General features: G+C 36.5%; 1 protein-coding gene across 11 annotated transcripts in view; it reads left to right on the top strand.

The window, feature by feature from the left end:
* The window catches only part of runx1 (RUNX family transcription factor 1), a 121,655-nt gene that overhangs the window by 55,450 nt on the left and 46,966 nt on the right, over positions 1-19,239 (top strand). For 4 of the 11 annotated variants that reach the window (XM_058761080.1, XM_058761425.1, XM_058761281.1 and 1 more), the window contains 5 exons: positions 2,368-2,528; positions 2,762-2,846; positions 2,967-3,007; positions 5,749-5,817; positions 8,200-8,361. In XM_058761080.1, coding sequence (XP_058617063.1) covers positions 8,304-8,361 — 58 coding nt within the window. In that variant the 5' untranslated portion in view covers positions 2,368-2,528; positions 2,762-2,846; positions 2,967-3,007; positions 5,749-5,817; positions 8,200-8,303. The other 7 variants (XM_058761153.1, XM_058761351.1, XM_058761213.1 and 4 more) reach the window with 7 other exon arrangements.

Raw genomic sequence — 19,239 nt, forward strand, 5'->3', positions numbered from 1 at the left:
CATTTTTAATTCTTGTTCTTTTATACTGTTAATTGAAAGGATTTGTTGTGGTGTGAGGGGAACTAAAATAGCATAGCTATGTTTACAGCGTTTATTATAATATTTGTAATTCGCGTCAGCCTATATCTGAATGAAATAATAAAATGCGACTTATAGGCGTTTTTTTTTTTCTCTCTCTTTTTTTTTTTTATACGCATAGCTTATTTTAACCATGCATTAAACCTTTTAAAATATCTTGATAAATTACTGAAAAAAATTGGTCAAAATTCTTATAGTGTAGTTAGCGGTTAAACGGTTAAAATGAACATTCTTAGTCAAGGGTAAATGCCATAGTTGTTTTTTTTGTTTGTTTTTTTTCCTTCTTCTTTCTTTTTTTTTTTCTCTAACCAGCTGTGTTTCAGGAATATCTGTTTGTGTTTACTGATTGCATGAGATTTCTTGACTATTTTTAACACACATGCATTACCTTCAAGACTGTTTTTAAAGAAATAAATACTTTTGTTTATCAGAGATTTTCAACTGTTTTCAACATTGATAAGAATCATAAATCTTTCTTTAGCAGCATTTAGCATATTAGAATGATTTCTGAAGGATCATGTGACACTGAAGACTGGAGCAATGATGCTGAAAATTCAGCTTTGATCACAGAAATAAATTGCATTTTAACAGATATTCACATAGTAAACAGCTATTTGAAATTGTAAAAATATTTCACAATTTTTCTGTATCAAATAAATGCATCCTTGGTGAGACTTCTTTCAAAAAAAAAGCTTACCAAACCCAAACTTTTTAGCGCAAATGTATTACTTGTTTCCAGTAAAAATATCTTACTCATATTTGCAGTTAGTGATTAAATCAAACCTCTGAGATTAAGTGTTAAACATACTTATGATGAGTAATACAGTTAAAATGATGACCGAGATGATATTTTCTCTGAAATGATAAATCTTTTTTTTTTTTTTTGCAGTGTAATTGTTTTCTAATTCTGGTGAATTATCAGCCAGGATAGTGATTTTTCTATCCAGCAGTGGTTTATTGTCAGTTCTGTACAAGTGGCAGATTGTTAGTCGCCGTCATGCGAAAGAGCAGAGGGTGTTGGACTGACAGGAACAGAGGTCGTCTGGGAGGGGAATTCTCACAGTTTGCTGTTCTGTCTGTCTGGGATGCTGCTTGAGTCCTGACTCATCCTCCTCCAGCAGTGGGAATGTCAGCAGGTGTTTGGAGGATCTCTCCATACATGCATAGCTCTCCGCTTCCCTCACTGCCTCATTCCCTCCCCCGCAGCACAGAGAAATCTCTTTAATATCTCAGTTGTTTCTCCTAGATGGCATTGAGATTAACTGGAAAGCAAACGGACGCATTTTCTGAAATGTCCTGCTTCTTTCTCCGCCGTCTATATAGGCTTTCACACATGCAAACGCCACCCCTCTAGCTGCTGAACTCCTGGCATGCAGTGACTCAGGGTTTAATAATTATATTCATCATGACTAGAGTCTTTATCCACAGAACGAAATATGCCAGGAAAGTCCCTGTTTTTATCTCTTCACTTCAACCACAGGCAAAAAAGTAGTTGTGAGAAAAATCTGTGGGGAAAATGTTTTTGTTGAGAAATTATAACAAACTACTGTAATAAATGCATAATTTTCTCTTTACTGTAATGTGCCCAAGAAGTGGTTTGACTAGTAAAAACTGTTTTAAACTTTTTTCACTCAGAAATTGTTAGTAAATTTCATAATTAATTGCAAAGAAATGACAAGTAACACATTAAATTAAGTATATACTCTTTGTTTTATTTATTATTGAAGTTATTTAAACTTCAACATAATTATGGTAATAATTACTATTATTTATTTTTATTGATTTATTTATTTTTTCAGTTATATTTGACAATACATATTTTGCAATTCTCATTATTCTCTGTAATGAATTTCATTCAGTTCTCATTATTCTAAGTCATTCTGTCTGGACACATGATATTTTTTATAACTTAAATCATCATAAACCTAAAGAAGTACAACAAAGAATAACACGTTGCATAAATTCTAAAATTCTGAAGAACTTTTATTTATTTATCGATTGATTTTTAATAAGATTTTTTTATGTATTTTGCATTACAATAATTTTCTTAACTTTTAATATTAGTTTCTTTTGATTTTGTGGGTGACAGTCTTAATTTGATTATATACAAACCAGCTCTTACCTTTAAATAAATCTTAAAACTTTAAATTCACCATAACTATTTAAGCAGTTTAAAACTCAGAGCCCCAACCATTATCAAAGTGCAGTATAGTGACAACTGCAACCATAGATGAAAGCACGAAAAGTTTAGTATGTTATGTACAATTTAAAACTCATTTGCTCTTTCAGATTCCCTCTTTCTGTGTTTTGGGGACTCCGTTGATGGACATCCAGGAGTTCAGCCGGTGGAGCGAGGAGTGTTTTTCTCAGGGATGAGGATATGCGCTTCCAGGATGCGGCACGATGTGTTGCCGTGGGAACACAGCAGGAGACCTGTGTGTAGGACAGCTGTGCGTCCCAGACATCAAATACAATAAATAAATAACAGATAGACAGCCCTCCTACTCACCCCTCACAGTTCTGCTAGACATCAAGACACAAATGTTTCTAACACTATATTTAAATAGCAGAACCCTGGACTTTAGGTTCCATGAAGAACCATTTCAGGTTCTTTAGGTTGATATGGTTCTAAATTGAAAAATTAAGAATGTTTAGAAACTGCTTCTTTTATTTTGTCTTTTAGAGTTCTAAAACGCAGCCCAAAACTCACTGCGTCAAACTCTGCCGGCGGAAATCCAAGACGCACATCCCATGATTTAAGAGTTCAGGTACAAATGACACTTCTAAACTTCTAAATGAGTTTTTTACAGTAGCAGTAATACACAGCTGGTTTATACATCACTCTTCAAAATAAAGGTTCTTCTGATGTCCTTTTTGAAACATTTTAGACTGAACAAAGAACCCTCTTCTGGGGCCAGATTCACAAAAGGTAATTAAGAACAAAATTCTTTCAGCATAACACGTAATATATAATACTACTGCAAGGTATGTGCACGCCAGTGATCTTTAATGTAAATGGTGATCGGTTATTATTGTGACTTTTTCTTAAATGTAATCAATGTTTCATTTTCTGCAACACATTGTTTTTATTCACCCATCAGTTTGGCCTATTTAGCTTTTCATAATGTGTTACTTCAGACTAGTGGAAAGAAAACATCCAAAATACATTTTTAAGTGTTTATTTTATTGCTGTTTGTTTTAGATTTCAATTAAAATGCATGTCTTGAAAGGCAGTTTTGTTGCTCTGTATATTATGAAGGTTTTATTTGGAGGTTGTTTTGATTTTTTTACATTTTATTCTTAAAATCATGGTAAAAGTGTGTTCTTTCTGTCTGTTGACAGTATTTTCTGATTTATGGAGTGATGAAAAGAGAAATGTAAAAACCTTTAACGCCAACAAAACAAAACAAAAATTTTGAACCTGATTTATCCAATGATCGGATTTTGTTCTGGAAGTGTGTGCATAATAGTGCATATATAATGCTCATTTGCATATTGCATATTTAAATAACTTGTAATACAAAAATGCAATTCTTTATGTAATCAATCAGCTGTCTAAGTATGGTGATATCTTTTAGCTGATTGAGAAAGTAAGATTTTTTTCAAGAATTGGATATTTTAACAAACTGTATGAAACTTCTTTCTGAAGAAGATGTTCACAAACCCGACCCCTGAGCGAGAACTAATTCCAGTTCTTGATGCCATATGACAGGTTCTTCAGACCTTGAGCATTGTATTGGTTCAAGGCAGTGTTAATTTTGGCAGGCATTTTTGATTTAGTCTTAGTCTTAGTCTTGAGACAAAAAATGCTTAATAGTCTTAGTCACATTTTAGTCATTTGAGTATTTCATAGTTTTAGTCTAGTTTTAGTCGACGAAAAGTCATTGTATTTTTGTCAACTTTTAGTCTTTACTTTTAGTCAAAGTGCAGTTAACAACATTGATTTTGGTAGCTATTTTATATGTAGTATTCAAACAAAAATAGGCATCAATTCTTCTCTCTTTAGACCAAATCAATTAAGCTTATGAGAAATTTGAATCAAGGATTGAATTTGGAAAAACTGGAATACATTTTCATTTTTTGGTAGAGATACAAATTAAACTCATTTTTCAGATACAGTAGCTTTACTTAAGTATACATTTATTTAACATCTTTTGTTGGTTAACATTTATGACACGGATGATTAGGAATGCTGTCCCTTTAAGACGGAAGGCATGCATGTAATACTGACACACATTCAGTTTTCATCCACCTGTTTACGCTCACTTAAGCCATAACTGACTGTATTTATGTGAGATACTCTGACTCTACACGATAGACACGGGACTGCTGTGTGTGTATTTGAGCGCTGAGAACTGAGAACTGATCGCGCGCTGTATGAGAACTGAAGAAGTGGAGCTTGCGCGAGAGAGAGAGCGCTTCTATCAGCGCGACTCCGCCTATCCCGCCGTCACTAACTTTAAATTAATCGACAACGAATTGTGACTCCCGGGAAAAACGGGACGTCTGGTCACCCTATCCCTAACCCTTCGGGTGCTGAGGCTATTGTTTCAGATCGTTAGTTTGCGTTTTGATCGCCTATCCGTCCACTGCGGCTGCCATAATGAGACTAGATACGCCCCTCATCTGATTGTAATCCAATGACAGAGACGCACATTTTGAAAGACAAGACAGTTAATTTAGCATATAGGATGTATTTTGAATGTCCGGTAGTCCTCAAATAACATTTTAGTCCCGTCTCGTCTTGTTAATGAAGACGCGGCATAAATTTCGTCATAGTTTTTATCATCAGACATTAATTTTAGCTCGTCAACGTCTAGTCTTAGTCACAGAAAAAAGGTTCGTTGACGAATATTTTTCGTCTTCGTCGACGAAGTTAACACTGGTTCAAGGTCTGGAATCATGGAACTTAAAATGTTCCCAAACGGAATCCACTCTTGCCATTGCATTATATAACAAATATCGCACCAAAGTGCATCTGCAAAAACCGTTGACACTGCAACTCAAAGCTTTTTTTGGAAACTTTAGTTTTTGTCTTCCAAAATTCGAAATTCAAACTGAAATCCCTCGACGGTTTCAGCATTATCAAGCAGGCATTCTACAGCACTGATGTCTGTGGAAGCGTGTCTGCGTGCCGTCCTGAAATCTGACTCCGGGTCAGGAGGGACAGCATCTGCTCGCGAAACGCCGACACCACCTAAAGCACTCCTCCCACCGCTCCCAAACCTCCCGTCCAAACGGTCGAGCGGAGAGCCAGGACACAGGTGTGGGTGTGTTTGGCATGTGCTGGAGGCGTGGTGCAGGTGCACATGTGCCAATTTGGGGCCGTCTAAGCTGAAGGTGGACGCAGGTGTGTGGCGAGCAAATAATAGGGGCTTGAGGGGATGCAGGGGGCGTTTTGCATCATGTGAGTTCTTTAGACAAAATGAAACGTCCTAATCAGGTGCGTGATGGGCAGGAGGCTTGTGCTATATCATGACCCACTTGGACGTGTAATGCAATGCCTTCATTAAGAGCAGGTGAGACGGTAATGAGGCCTGCAATTATGTCGACACCCGGCATGCAAAACGCATAATGATGATTTCATTCAGACGGTTTGTATAAGGAAAATATCTTGGTGTTATTTTTGATTAATTGTTGGTAAACATTCTTGTATTGTCTCTCATGCAGAATCAACAGATTAAAATGTCACGAAAGGTAACGTGCAAAACGCGTAAAGAAGTCTACGATTTGAAGCAGGTAATGCCTGATGATGCATTGTGTTTTCACTTTTAAAATAATGTATGTGTCATTACATATGCCATTTCATTTTCACTTTAACTGCATGTGTGTTGCTAAAAGTAAAAGTAATTACTTGAGTTCCACTTAAAAATATATAAATGTCATTGCATTAGAATATCAACAAAGCCGAATACATCTGCAAAGTAGATATTTTTGGAGCCATTTGGTTTGATATTTTGTTTTATAAAGCAATGTTTTTATGTATTTATGGCTTTTATGTGTTTCCACTGAATGAAAAACACATAATTAAGTCTAACATCGAAGCAGGTGCAATCATTAAATCATAATCATTCATAGCTTGATGAGGCATCTTGTTTTACTAAGAGAAAATATGAGAAGTATTTGTCAATATGCATCAAATATATTTAATTTAATTGCAGGTCAGATGCTAAAAGTGAGTATATTTAGCTTCTAAAATTATTTGAGTTACACTTAAAAATATATAGATGTCTTTGCACTTTGTATTGTGATTTCTTTAAACATAATTCTGATTGGATCCTGAATTTTTTTTACACCCAAGTGTGAGTGTGTTGTCAGTAAATACACTGTATTTTATTTTCTGTTTATCTTGAAGAATCAGCAGGTTGAAATGATCTGTAAGGCACCAAGTGACATGAAAACAAAAATCAAATATGCCATTGTTTTTACTTCATTTTCATGTCAGATGCTAAAAGACTAAATATTTAGCCCTTACAGTTATTTGGACACTTGAGTTATGCTTAAAAATATTATTAGACAACAAATAAATCAAACAAAGTGGACTCTACAAAAAAAAATACATGCTAGGTGTTTTCTCTGAATATTTTGTTGCATTGACATTTATTGTGGCATAAATGTCTTTTTATATTTACATTTATGCATTTAGCAGATGCTTTTATCCAAAGCTATTTACATTGCATTCAAGTTCTACATTTGATCAGCTCTTGCTTTCCTTGGGAATCGAACCCATGATCTTGACGTTGCTAGCACCATGCTCTACTATTTGAGCTACAGGAAAGCTGTAGCTCATATAGTATATAGTATGTGATATTCTTATCCATAATTCTGAAAATAAAATTAAATAAATAAATTAGACCAAGTGGTCACAACTTGCCAGTTTATTGTCAGTAAGCACACTGTATTTTGTTATCAGTTTGTCTTGGAGAATCAACAGGTTGAAATGATCTGTGATGCACAATGTAACATGAAAAACATCAATATGATACTTGATTTCCACTTTTTCTAAAAAGTAAGAATATTTAACCCCTATAATTATTTGGCACTGGAATTACACTTAAAATATAGATATTTTTTCAGAATTTTTTTTTTTTTTTTTTTAATGCAGTGCCATTTATGATGGCTTAATTCTGATTGGATACTGAATTTTTTACACCAGACATGATCAGAATGTGCATGTTTATTGTCAGTAAATACTGTATTTTATTTTCTATTTGTCTTGCGGAATCAGCGGATGAGACAGAAACGAAAGGCACCATGTAAATTTTGACGATCTGCAGAGCCTCTATGGCGTTTGAGACACAGGAGTAATTGTATCCTCTGTTGAGATGGATTTGCATGCTTTAACTTATGCAGCGTGACTCGCCTCGCTCTCGTACACAAACTCTGACACACACACACACACATCGACTGTTAAACGCTGCTGCGTTCTCACCTACTCACTCTCAACCCCCCCTCTGTTCCACTCGCACGCTCTTAACAATTGAAACAGACCACATCTATTTCCTCCTTTTCAAGCAAATGTGGACAGGTGGAGGTTTGATAGAGCAGCCAGAACGCCAGATAACCTGTGCAGAAAAAAGACCAAGAATTAAATTCGCTAGAACATGTGACTTAAACGGCCCAATGGTGCTTGGATGCTTTTTTTTCCCCAATTGTGGGGAACGGTTAAACTTGTTGTCTGACTAAGGGAGAAGCTTTCTGTGGGCCGCCACAACCACAAACCAAGTCTGCGACCGGTCACGGCTCTCTAGGCACTAGAAAACAGCGAGATAAAGATAGACAAGAGGGACTTGAGAGCAAGAGGGGGAGGGAGAATACGTGTTGATGTCAGCGTGTGAATCAGCCAAATCGCCAAAAAAAACCACAGCGCCGCGTTTGCACTCCGGCTCTTTTGCACAAGGGTAAGCATCAGTCAACCACAGGCTGACCGCCGATCGCAGTCTGCCGTGTCTGTGAACCATGCACAGAATCCAAGGACAGAACCGCCTCGCTGGACCAGCGCAGGGCGACCATGGGTTTCAGGGTGTGTTTTTGGGGTCCGATTTAGGGGTTGGAACGTGGAGGGCATTTGAGGCGAAGCCTCTGGCATGTCGTCATGGGCGTATTTTTTGCTCTTTGCAGGGCCGAGCCGGGAGCCCTTCAAAATTCGGGAGCAGATCAAGTTGGAAGAGCTGGATTCGGACGAAGACGGGGAGAAGCAGCCGCCGCCGCCGCCGCCGCTCACCATGGCCTCCAACAGCATCTTCGAAAGCTTTCCGTCCCACCAGTCGTGCTTCTCCAGGGGTGAGTATCCGAGGCGATTGTCTGCGATTTCGTGCAACCCAACTCTCATCTCCATCCAACGCACATCGATGTGCTGTTTGAGCAAAGTGACGACACCGAGGTGCTGGTTTGCAGTGACGGTGGAGTACTGAAATCTTGTGGCTGAATCTGAAAACCACAGGACTGTGGGTTAGTGAGTACTTCACTGGTTAACCTCATTCAACCAGCCGATGCATGGTGGACTCCAACATGCCGTTTTGGACATTACCTTATTGACGAAGCTATTTTTCAGTTCTTGAATTGTGCCAAAATTTAGATTTTATAGTTTGTTGCACAGTGAAATGAACCTGTTACTTAACTTGCATAATAGGTTTTAATGGTCTTTTTGGATGTTTCCTTGTTGAAAAAAAAGCTAGAGAAAGGAAACTGCGCAAAGTTTATCGCATGCAGCATGAGTTTGAAAACTTTTTTCGGTTCTTGCATTGAGCCAAACTTTGGGTTTTAGTGTTTGTTTGCTGCATAGTGAAAAGAACCTGTTGCTTAACCTGCATAATAGTTTAAGAGGTCGTTTTGAATTACTTTTTGGATGTTTCCTTTTTGAAAAAGCTAGCATTGAAACTGCATGAGAGTTTTATTGTATGCAATGTGAGTTTGAAACCTTTTTTTGGTTCTTGCATTGTGCAGAGTCTGAGTTTTAGAGTTAGAGTTAGTTGTTTTTTTTTTATGCGAGTCCCGTACGGTGAAACTAACCTGCTGCTAAACTCCAGAATAAGGCTGTAATAGTTTTATAGGTTGCATTGAATGGGTCCTTATTGAAAAAGCTAGAGAAAGGAAACTGCGTGGGTTTTTATCAATGTGAGTTTGAAATCTTTTTCAGTTCCTGCACCTTATGTTTTAGAGTTAGTTTGTTGGGGTTTTTATGGGAGTCTTGCACAGTGAAACTAACCTGTTGCCTAACTTTCAGAATCACTTTAATAGTTTAAGAGGTCGTATTGAATGTCTTTTTGGATGTTTACTTATTAAAAAGGCTAGAGAAGGGAAACCGCATGAGAGTTTTGTTGAATGCATTATGAGTTTGAAAACTTTTTTGGTTCTTGCATTGTGCCAAACTTTGAGTCGTCTTTGAGTTTTTTTTTCTTTTCTTTTTTTTTGTATGGCAAGTCGTGCAGTGTGAAACTAACAGCTGTGCTGTTGCTAAATTTTCAGATTATCACTTTAATATTTCAAGAGGTCAAATTAAATGATGAAACCTAAACTAAAATAATAAAATAATTAGTATTAACAAATTTAGAGCTTCTTCATTCTATGAGAAACTGACTTTCTGGACGTTCTACATGCTCCTGTAATAAATAACTCAAGGCATTATTTTTATTTTACATTAAAGAAATGATGTGTAATAAAAATCATTTGTGTTAACAAATTTAGAGCTTCTTCATTCTATGATAACTCTTGACCTAAATCTCGGTTCTGTTTTTTAAAATTATTTTTATTATTATTATTTTTATGACACAGATACGGCTTCATTTTAATGCAGCAGTGACACGTCCTTACAGCTCTGGACTTTCCCTCCTCATTAAAGCCTGTGTAGTTTCTCAAGTGCCGTTTTTGATGCCTGCGGGTGTGTGAGTTCACAGCTGAGGCCCAAAGATGATGCTTTAGTTTCTTTCTCATGCTGAAATGACTGTGAGTGAAAGGTGAATGGAAATCACCCTGTAATGGTTAAACTGACTCATTTAGCAGCTCTGAGTGGATCATCACACATACATTCTGCTGAGGTAATTGGCTCTTTACAAGTCACTTCTAACTGTTTAAATGTGCATTTTAAATGCTCATTGTTATTGTGGATCATGCCGTGGGATCGTTTCTAAAGGTGATGTTAATGAGGTTATGAGGTCTGTTTGCTTTTTTTCTCAGTTGCTTCCTGAGAAAGTCTCATTTCAGTTTCCTGACTGTCTCTTTCTCATGCACACATACATCTACATGCATGCGAGAGCTTTCAGTTAACACAGGAAGTTTATCAGTCGCACCCGACGCATGTTTGTTCTTGAGCACATGTGAACAGCCTCGATGTAACATCTCGAAGACGAGGTGAAGACCACATGAAACTAAATAAACAACCTTTATTCTATTAATGATGCAGGCTTGCTGAACTGAAGGTGTCTGTTTGTGCAGCTCAACGTGTAAGTTGTTTTAAAATGTGATGCCAGTAGTTTTAAAGGAATAGTTCACCCAAAAATTTAAATTGGCAGACGTAGATGAGTTTGTTTCTTGGAGAAATGTTGCACTGCATCAGTGTCTCAGCAATGGATGCTCTGCAGTGAATGGGTGCCGTCAGAATGAGAGTCCAAACAGCTGATAAAAACATCACAATAATCCACAGCACTCCAGTCCATCAGTTAACATCTGGAGAAGACAAAAGCTGAAACAAATCCATCATTAAAACGTTTTTAACCAAAATTCGAGTCCATAATGCATAGTAATGCATAGTAATCTGCACAGATCAAGCACCGTTTACAAGCCAAAACAGCTCTAAACAAATTTGTGGGTGGATTTTGATATGAGAGACGACAGGAGATGCACTTTTTCACTGCAGGAAGCGTTATTATGGATTATGGACTTCAGTTGATGGACTGGAGTGGTGTGGATTATTGTGATGTTTTTATCAGCTGTTTGGACTCTCATTCTGACGGCACCCATTCACTGCAGAGCATCCATTGGTGAGCAAGCGATGCAATGCTACATTTCGCCAAATCTCTTCTGATGAAGAAACATATGAACTGTTTTCACTCTGTTTTAACAATGAAATGTGTTTTCTCTTTTTATTTAGAACTTGTTTGGAATGCAGCAAGTTGCGCTGTTGCTTGGCAACTATACATTTAAACTCTGCTTTTACCCCTTAGTAACAAGTTCTTTCTCATCTTGACTTATTTTGAACATATCCTATCATTGGCAGTCAACTTTACATCAATGTAAAGCAAAAATCACATTTCTTCTGATGTGCGGTACATACCCTGCCCCACAAGTAATTTTCCCTGATTATCTGAACTGGACAGTCACATTGTTAGCATGTCTTTGTGCACGTGTCGTGTTTGCTGATGTACATTTGCATATACATTTATATATCAAATTAGAATGTTTGTTGCATACAGCTCATTTGCATTTACCTTTATCAAGGAAAAACTGTGCATATGCAAAGCTGAAGTGCATGCCAGCATACGTATAGAAGCATGCACATGCAGTCACATATGCAGGCTTTTTGACCTTTCTCATCTTTCTCATCAAGCAGTCACATTTCTCTTCTTTACTATCGGCACACAAACTGACAGACGCGTGTGAGGATTTACCCCGTATCTCTCTGTGGTATCGGTTTATCAGATGGTTTGTGTGTAAATCTAATACGCACACACCCTCTCTATTGGAATTGCTATTCATGCACATGTTCACAGTTCTCAAAGAAAGTTCCTTCTTTAAGTTTTTTTCTTTAAAATGGCTCAGAAAGGTGTTTTTTTTTTTATATAAATAATAAGGGAAGTTGGCTTGACGTCATCATTAGCAGTGTTGGGGAAGCTGCTTTGAAACTGCAACTTGTCAAGCTACAAGATACTCGATTTAAAGTTAAAGCATCAAATGACCTGTTTAATAAACAATATTGGTAACACTTTACAATAAGGTTCATTAGTTAAACATTAGTTAATGTATTAACTAACATGAACTAACCATGAGCAATACATTTGTTACTGTATTTACTAATCTTCGCTAACGTTAGTTAATAAAAATACAGATGTTCATTGTTAGTTCATGTTAGTTCACAGTGCATTACCTAATGTTAACAAGATTTTAATAATGTATTAGTAAATGTTGAAATTAACATTAACAAAGATTAATAAACCCTGTATAAGTGCAATTTATTATTAGTTAATGTTAACTAATGTAGTTAACTAATGAACCTTATTGTAAAGTGTTACCACAATATTTATACAATTTTTATATTATTACAAGCTACTAACAAAAAGTTAAGCTTTATTTATTTATAGTTTATTTTTATTTAATTTTGTTTTATTTATTTTCTTATTTTAACTAGTTCATTAAAATTAACTATTTAAAAAAAAAAAAAAATCAGACTTCTAATGAAGATAGTTTAGAAGATTTTGTTTAAGTATTGTCTTATTTTGGCCCGTTAAAAAAGAATGTGTAAAGTGCAATTAAATATAAGACTTAATAATAAAAAATATTTAAAAAAAAGGTATAATATTTGTTATACCATCACTTGAAGGTACTTTTATTTTGTACTTTTAGTTATTTATGACAAAAAAAAAATGGTGTAGAATTTACTTCTTTTTTTTCACTCAGAAATTGACAGTAAATGTTACAAATACCTAAAAATTACACAAAATGGCAAATAACAAATTGGAATAAATATAAAAAAAATTTAAAGTAGAAATACTGAAATAGATTTATTTTTTCTTTTCTTTCTTTTTTTAATATTTATTTCATTTACTTTTTTTTTTTTTTTTTTACAGGTGACGTCAACAGAAAAAAAAAAAGTTTAGAGACAGATAAAGTTATTGCAATTTGATTGAAGTTTGTCTTGCTTTGGTAGACAATGCATGTTTTAACTTTATTGGAGTAGACGTTATATATCGATGCACCTTATGTGTAAAACTGATAGTAGAGTACTATAGTAGGCTGTGGCACGTCTGTGTGAAGAGTGATGAGGAACTGTTTGAACGTATAAAAGTGCATGTTTCTTCACTTCTTTATCTTCAAATCAAGCCACTTTCACTGCACTTTCACCCTTATTGCCTGTTTCCTTCTCCAGATCGCTCTCCATGCCGTCTGGCACGCTGAGCACCGTTTCTTTCCATATATCTCTTGGGTGCTTAACAGTAGCTGAAAGTTTTACAAGGTTGCTTTTGTCCTGAGTGTGGACAGAGATGGATTTACGGTGGTTCTCGGGGCTCGTCGCGGTCCTGTGGACCTGCAGTCGTTCCAGCGGCCTCCCGCCTGGCCTCCGCTGATTCTGGTTATCTACATCCACAGGCACCTGAGAAGGAAGCCGCTTCGCCTGGTCCATGCAGATTCACAGAGGGACTTGCATTGGGTCATAAATTCCTGCTGCCCGCTCCCGTGTGGCCCTTTGGTCACTGGGGTGAATTTCAAGGGTTTAGCGGAACTAGAAGGTGTGGATGTGAGCGATGGCCATATCAGAGCTGTGGGAATGTGGTCACCTGCAATAAATTAGCTGCTTTACCACACCAACCACCACAAAGTAAACTCATGTTTTACCAGAGTACCTCTGCAATAACAGGCAGAAGGGATCAGTGCATCGGCACGGCATCCGATTGGAGAAACACAGACCTTTCCCTGCACCTTCCCAAAGGCTTTTTATGGGCCTTATTCCTGTTTGAGGCAGGTGGATGAAATTGTTAACAGAACTTAGTCACTGTTGGACATTTAATGAAATTCTGTCTCTAGAGTATGTTGTTTAAAATTATGAATATAGTAAACAAAATGTTTACTACATTTATTTATTTATTTATTAGACATTTCCATATATTTAAATTTTTATTAAATTAAAAATAATTTTATTATTTTGTATTAATTATTTGTATTAATGTACATAAATATTTCAATAAAAGTTATTATTATATGCTAATTAGACACTTCATCATTAATTTTGCGCTAATTTGTCATTTGCATTAATGTTGAAAAACTGAATATAGTCAACAAAAATATTTTTATCTGTGTATTTTTCACTTCTTTTAGTATTATTGATACTAGTATAATGTTTTGTTCTTACTTTAAAGTTCATTTAAAGTTTAAGTAATTTTTATGTGTTTTTTTCATTTTTTATTATTTTTATATTTCTATATTATTTATTCATTTTTATTTAGTTAGTTTTAATTAATAAGTACATCAGCTGTCTTAAACAAAAATAAAAGTGGTGCCTTGGCAACTAGCTTTTTAATTTAAATTTTTTTAATTAAATTTTTTTTTTCCGGTGGAGATTCTGACTCTCCATAATACCTGATACGTATTAAAGAGCCCTGTTCCGATATGAAATGCTGATGTCTCAATAACATAGTATCTCGCATGAGGAGTCGTCTCTCATTGGCTTATATTGAGTTTCGTCCCCCGGTGTGTCGCTGTGCTGAAATGGATTTTCTGACCCTGCTCTCTTTACATGGAGCAGCTGCTGGAGAGTTTGGCCCTGGTAATATTGAGCCCAGTGTCTGCTAGACAGGCAGGCCGGCCGGCCGCTATTGAGCCCAGTGTCGGACAGAACCACGATGGGAATGTATTGAGTGGCGTCGTCAATGCACAGCTCCAGGAAAGGAGATAAAGATGCTTAAAACCAGTGCAGGGTCTGAGCCGACTGTCCTGTTTGAGATGGGTGCATGAAGTGAACACAACCAAGCCACTGGTGGACTTTATTTCCTGAAAGTCTGTGGGAAATGCTGTTGAAAAATTGTGAATTATTCAAACATAAAAATATTTCCAGTTTAATTCGTGTTAAAGGGGTGCAGTCAAACATGTGTTCATGCTTCGTTTTTAAAAAAACACATTATTGTAGTCCCTACGAGCCGTTTTTGTAGGCATTAAACTGCCAGAATTTTAAAAGACAATATTATTTCATTATTTCATTTTATTATTGTATAAATATTTCCAGATTTCATTGATTTTCATTTTGTTGATCTATCTGTCTGTGTATATATCGTTAATTTACTTTTTCTTAATATTTTGAATTGGATTGAATTTTTATATTCTGTTTTAAATTTAATTTCAGTTCAAGTTTTAGGTATTTTATCTAAATGGCTGTGTATATAGATTTAGTTTATGTTTTTTGTCATAATTAGACTGTAAATTGAGATTTGATGGGTCAGTTTGCCTGTAGTGTCTCTGTGAAGCGAGAGAAATGTTCGTTTCACCGCTGCATAGGATGATGCTTGGTGTAATATCTTGCAATTTTTAACATTAATTGAAAAAAAAAGTCAAGATGTGTATTTCTCCAGGGAGGTTTGTTTTGCTGCGAACACACACCAGTTTCATTTCAATAATTATTTTGAGGGCAGACATTGATTCGCTGACCACATCATATTAAATCAACCGCTGATTGGTCAGCCATCGATCTGCTGGAGCCTCATATCGAATCGCAGCCGTCCTGTTTGTCATAATGAAGATTTCATGATCAGAATCACTTTTGGAGCCCAAACACGTGTCAAATAATACGAGAGGGCCCGATGTTTCATAACACACATGTGAAGGGAAAAGAAAGCAGCGTCCTCGGCCTCGCTGCGTATGTTCAGAAACCACAGAGAGGTTTTGTGAGTACAGATAAGAGGTCGAGAACTCTGCGTTCTTCAGTTCTCCTTCACTATTGGCCTCCCCTCACCCACTTTTCCTGTCAGTCGACAGCTTCTTGCTACGAGGGAGACGTGCTGTTGAAAATAACCGTATCGCTGAGAGCCCCAGTCTCTGTTTTAGCACCTAAAGCCCTGCGTTTGGTTTGAGAAAGCGGAATAAGGCTCCATTCAGGGCTCTGACAGGAAGAAGCAGCTTTTGCAAGGTGCGCGTCCCTTTCTCTCCGTCTGTTTGGTGTGCACAGGATATGTGCAAAAGCCTAGTGCAACTCTGAACTGCAAATATCCTCATCGTGTGGCTTTAATATCCAGAGTTTGTGAAGCTGCTTTCAACCTTGTGAAGCTACAAGCTGCTTGTAATTGAAAATAGTTGAACTACAGTCAAGCTACACTTAACAACACCATAAGCTGCTAATATAAAGAATCCTTGTTATTTATTTATTTATTTATGTATTGAATATTTTTATTCAGATGGTTCAATAAGATTAACATTAACAACAAATTATTAACAATTTTTTATTTGCTAATTTAATTAAACCGACGATTTTCATTCCATAAGGTATATTCAAAAAAATATTTATTTATGTACTTACTTACTTGTTGAACTTATTAATTATTTAAACTGACTATTTTCTTGTAGACAGACCAATACAATAAACAGGTTAAAAATAAAATGCATTTAATCTTTAATCTTTTTTTTTTTTTTTTTTTTTTTTATTGAACCTGTTAATTTAATTGAACTCAATAGGTTAAAAATAATTGTATTCATTTTAATTGAACTGTTAATCATTTTCATTTAGAGAGATCAAATAAATCAACAGGTTAAAAATAAAATGTATTTATTTTGAACCTTGTAATTTTAATTGAAAAATTAACAGGCTCAAAAATACGATTTATTTATTTATGAACCAGTTATTTAAAATGAACTTATTATGAAAATATTCATAGAAGATGAAGAACATTTTAGGGGAGCATGTTCAGCTGCATGCAAATGTGTGATGTGAAAAACAGTTAGTAAACACCTGAGTGACTCTCATGCTGCTGAAAAACTGTGGTTAAGTTTGTAGTGACTCAGTTTCACCACTTTTAGTAGCAACTGTTCATTTCATTAGAAATGTCGTGGGCTTGTTTGTTTCTGAAGTTTCTCTGTTGAGCGTTTGTATGTGTGTGGAATCAATAACAGAAGCATGTCTGTGGTAACGCAGCGGTGACTGTGGCTACCTGGCTAGCCGCACTTCCGTACCCACATGCAAAGTAGCCTAACCAAAGATCTCATTCAGGCAAAGACAGTCATGTAGAAACATGCATGCCGTAAAAACAGAACTACACTAGTCATGGGCTCATCGTCTACTGCCTACAGACCCAGCTCAGGGGTGCAAACTTGTCACCTTTCGGCGAAATTCGCCGTTTTCACCTTGAAATAGGTAATTCATGTGAATCGTGTAGATCTGTAAAAAAAATTTTAAAGGGGGTCGTATCTGAGCGTCATCTGTGTCACGTCACCTGTAGTGTGAAATGTGCAATGCGGGGGTGGGGGGTACCTCATGGATAGAAAAGTTAACAGAAAACCAAAGCCACAGGAATCATAAAACATAAATTCCAGCAATCAAGAATGCGAAGAATGATAAATATATACAGCGTTAAGGAGTCTTGAGTCCCGTTGTTTTGTGCAATATACTTATACAGCTATAGTCCAGGGCCCATATTCTTAAAGATTCTAAGAATCCTCTCAGAGAGCTCCTAATTTAGCTTAAAAATGTCTAACTAGTAGTCTTGGCTAAAAAGTGATCCAATCTGAGATCAACTCTGAGTGAGGAAAAGACAAAAACTTTTACCTTACTGAGGAGGCGGGGCTGACCCCGTTGCTAGCTATGACACAGTCTTTTGAAGACTGTGATTGGTTGGTTGGCCAAGAAGGAAATAAAAGAGCGCTTGTAGGGTCTATTATAAGCCTTCACTTTGAAATTACATGCGTAATTTTTCCTGTTTTACCGTACTCTCTCACACACACAGACACACACATTCTGAAAGTGCTATAAATGTTTGTGTGATCACTTTGCTTATAGAAGGTTGTGACAGACCCAAATCATCGCTGCTGCATAGTTGCATTTTTCAAGTTGCCAAATATGTTAATGTAGTTAATTTAGTGATTACTTCCATTTCTGGTGCTATCCGTGGTGTCGGAGCTCTTAGGATGTCTCTAATAAGATCGGTCCCTGAACGATCTAATGTGTAGCGTCTTATTAACTCACTGTCATGCATTGTGTGCAACACATTTCTTCTCCCTCTTCATGTTTCGTCCATTTTCTCCACAGCTAAAGAAACTCTTAAGCCTCTTAAAAGTCCTCGTTCATACTCCTAACAATTTTGGACCTTAAGACCTCTTTTAAGGGTTAAGATGCTTTCTGAATGACCTTTTTCTTTACTATGATCTTTTCTTTAATTCTAAGAGGAAACACCCACATTTCTAAGAATTTTCTTACAATTTTGTTACTAGGAGCAACTCTTAACACTAAGATTTTTCATGAATACGGGCACAGATCTTTAATGTAGACATTTGTGTCTCTCAAATGCATCGTTTTCTACAAAGCCCCTCCTTCCGACAAGTGCAGTCTGTTCTGACTGGCCAGCCGAACACCACAAGTGCGTCGGAAATGTAATGCCCCTTACCATAATCGCGAGCTTCAGCTTTCAAAGTAAATATAAAGACAGTTAATAATATCGTTAGTTTTACCATCAGTTCAAGCCCGAGAGGGGAACAGAGTCACGGGATGATGCTCGTATGTATTTGCACACAAGCCACGGTTAAGAAAGCTGACTCCACTGTGATGTAACCCTGTCTCTCTCTCTCTCTGTCGCTCTCTCTCACACACACACACACACAACGCGTTACTCTACACTGCGCAAAACTCCACATTTGAACAGTCAATAGCAAATACTTAAACTAATAACAAAACATACTTACAGTCGCTGATTCAGAATCGCCAGATTGTCAGAGCAAAGTCGGAATTGACCTTTTTTTTTTTTTTAATTATTATGAAACAGTTGGTGAATGGGATTTTTAGGTGAAGTAAAAATGTTCTGTCATACTCTTCCCCAGTCTGTGACACCCTCCTTCTGTTGACAGTCTCTTTCCCAAGTGCACTGTATTGCTAAGCGTTTGCTGTAACCTCTAAGGCCATCCAGATCAAACCAAGCAATGATTGGATGCATGGGAAGACTTTCCCCCAGGGAACCCCGTAGGCCTTCATGGCTGACCTTAAGCGCAAATATAAAAACAGAGAAGAGGGTTCAATTCCATACTGCTCACACAGTTCTTGAAAACTTAACAGGCAATTAGAACCAGAAATATCTTTCAGTGTATAAATGCTTTCTGCATCCAGTCTCTTGAGAAAAATGGTGCACCACCAGAACGAATAGCATTATTATACCAAATAGGTGTATGGGTGTGCCGATTATGTGAATGTTGAATGCATTTTTCCATCAGTTTAAAATTGACTATTGTTTTGGCAATACTTGAACCAAAAGCTTGCATACA

Source organism: Onychostoma macrolepis, chromosome 01, assembly GCF_012432095.1.
Source record: "Onychostoma macrolepis isolate SWU-2019 chromosome 01, ASM1243209v1, whole genome shotgun sequence".
NCBI lineage: Eukaryota > Metazoa > Chordata > Actinopteri > Cypriniformes > Cyprinidae > Onychostoma > Onychostoma macrolepis.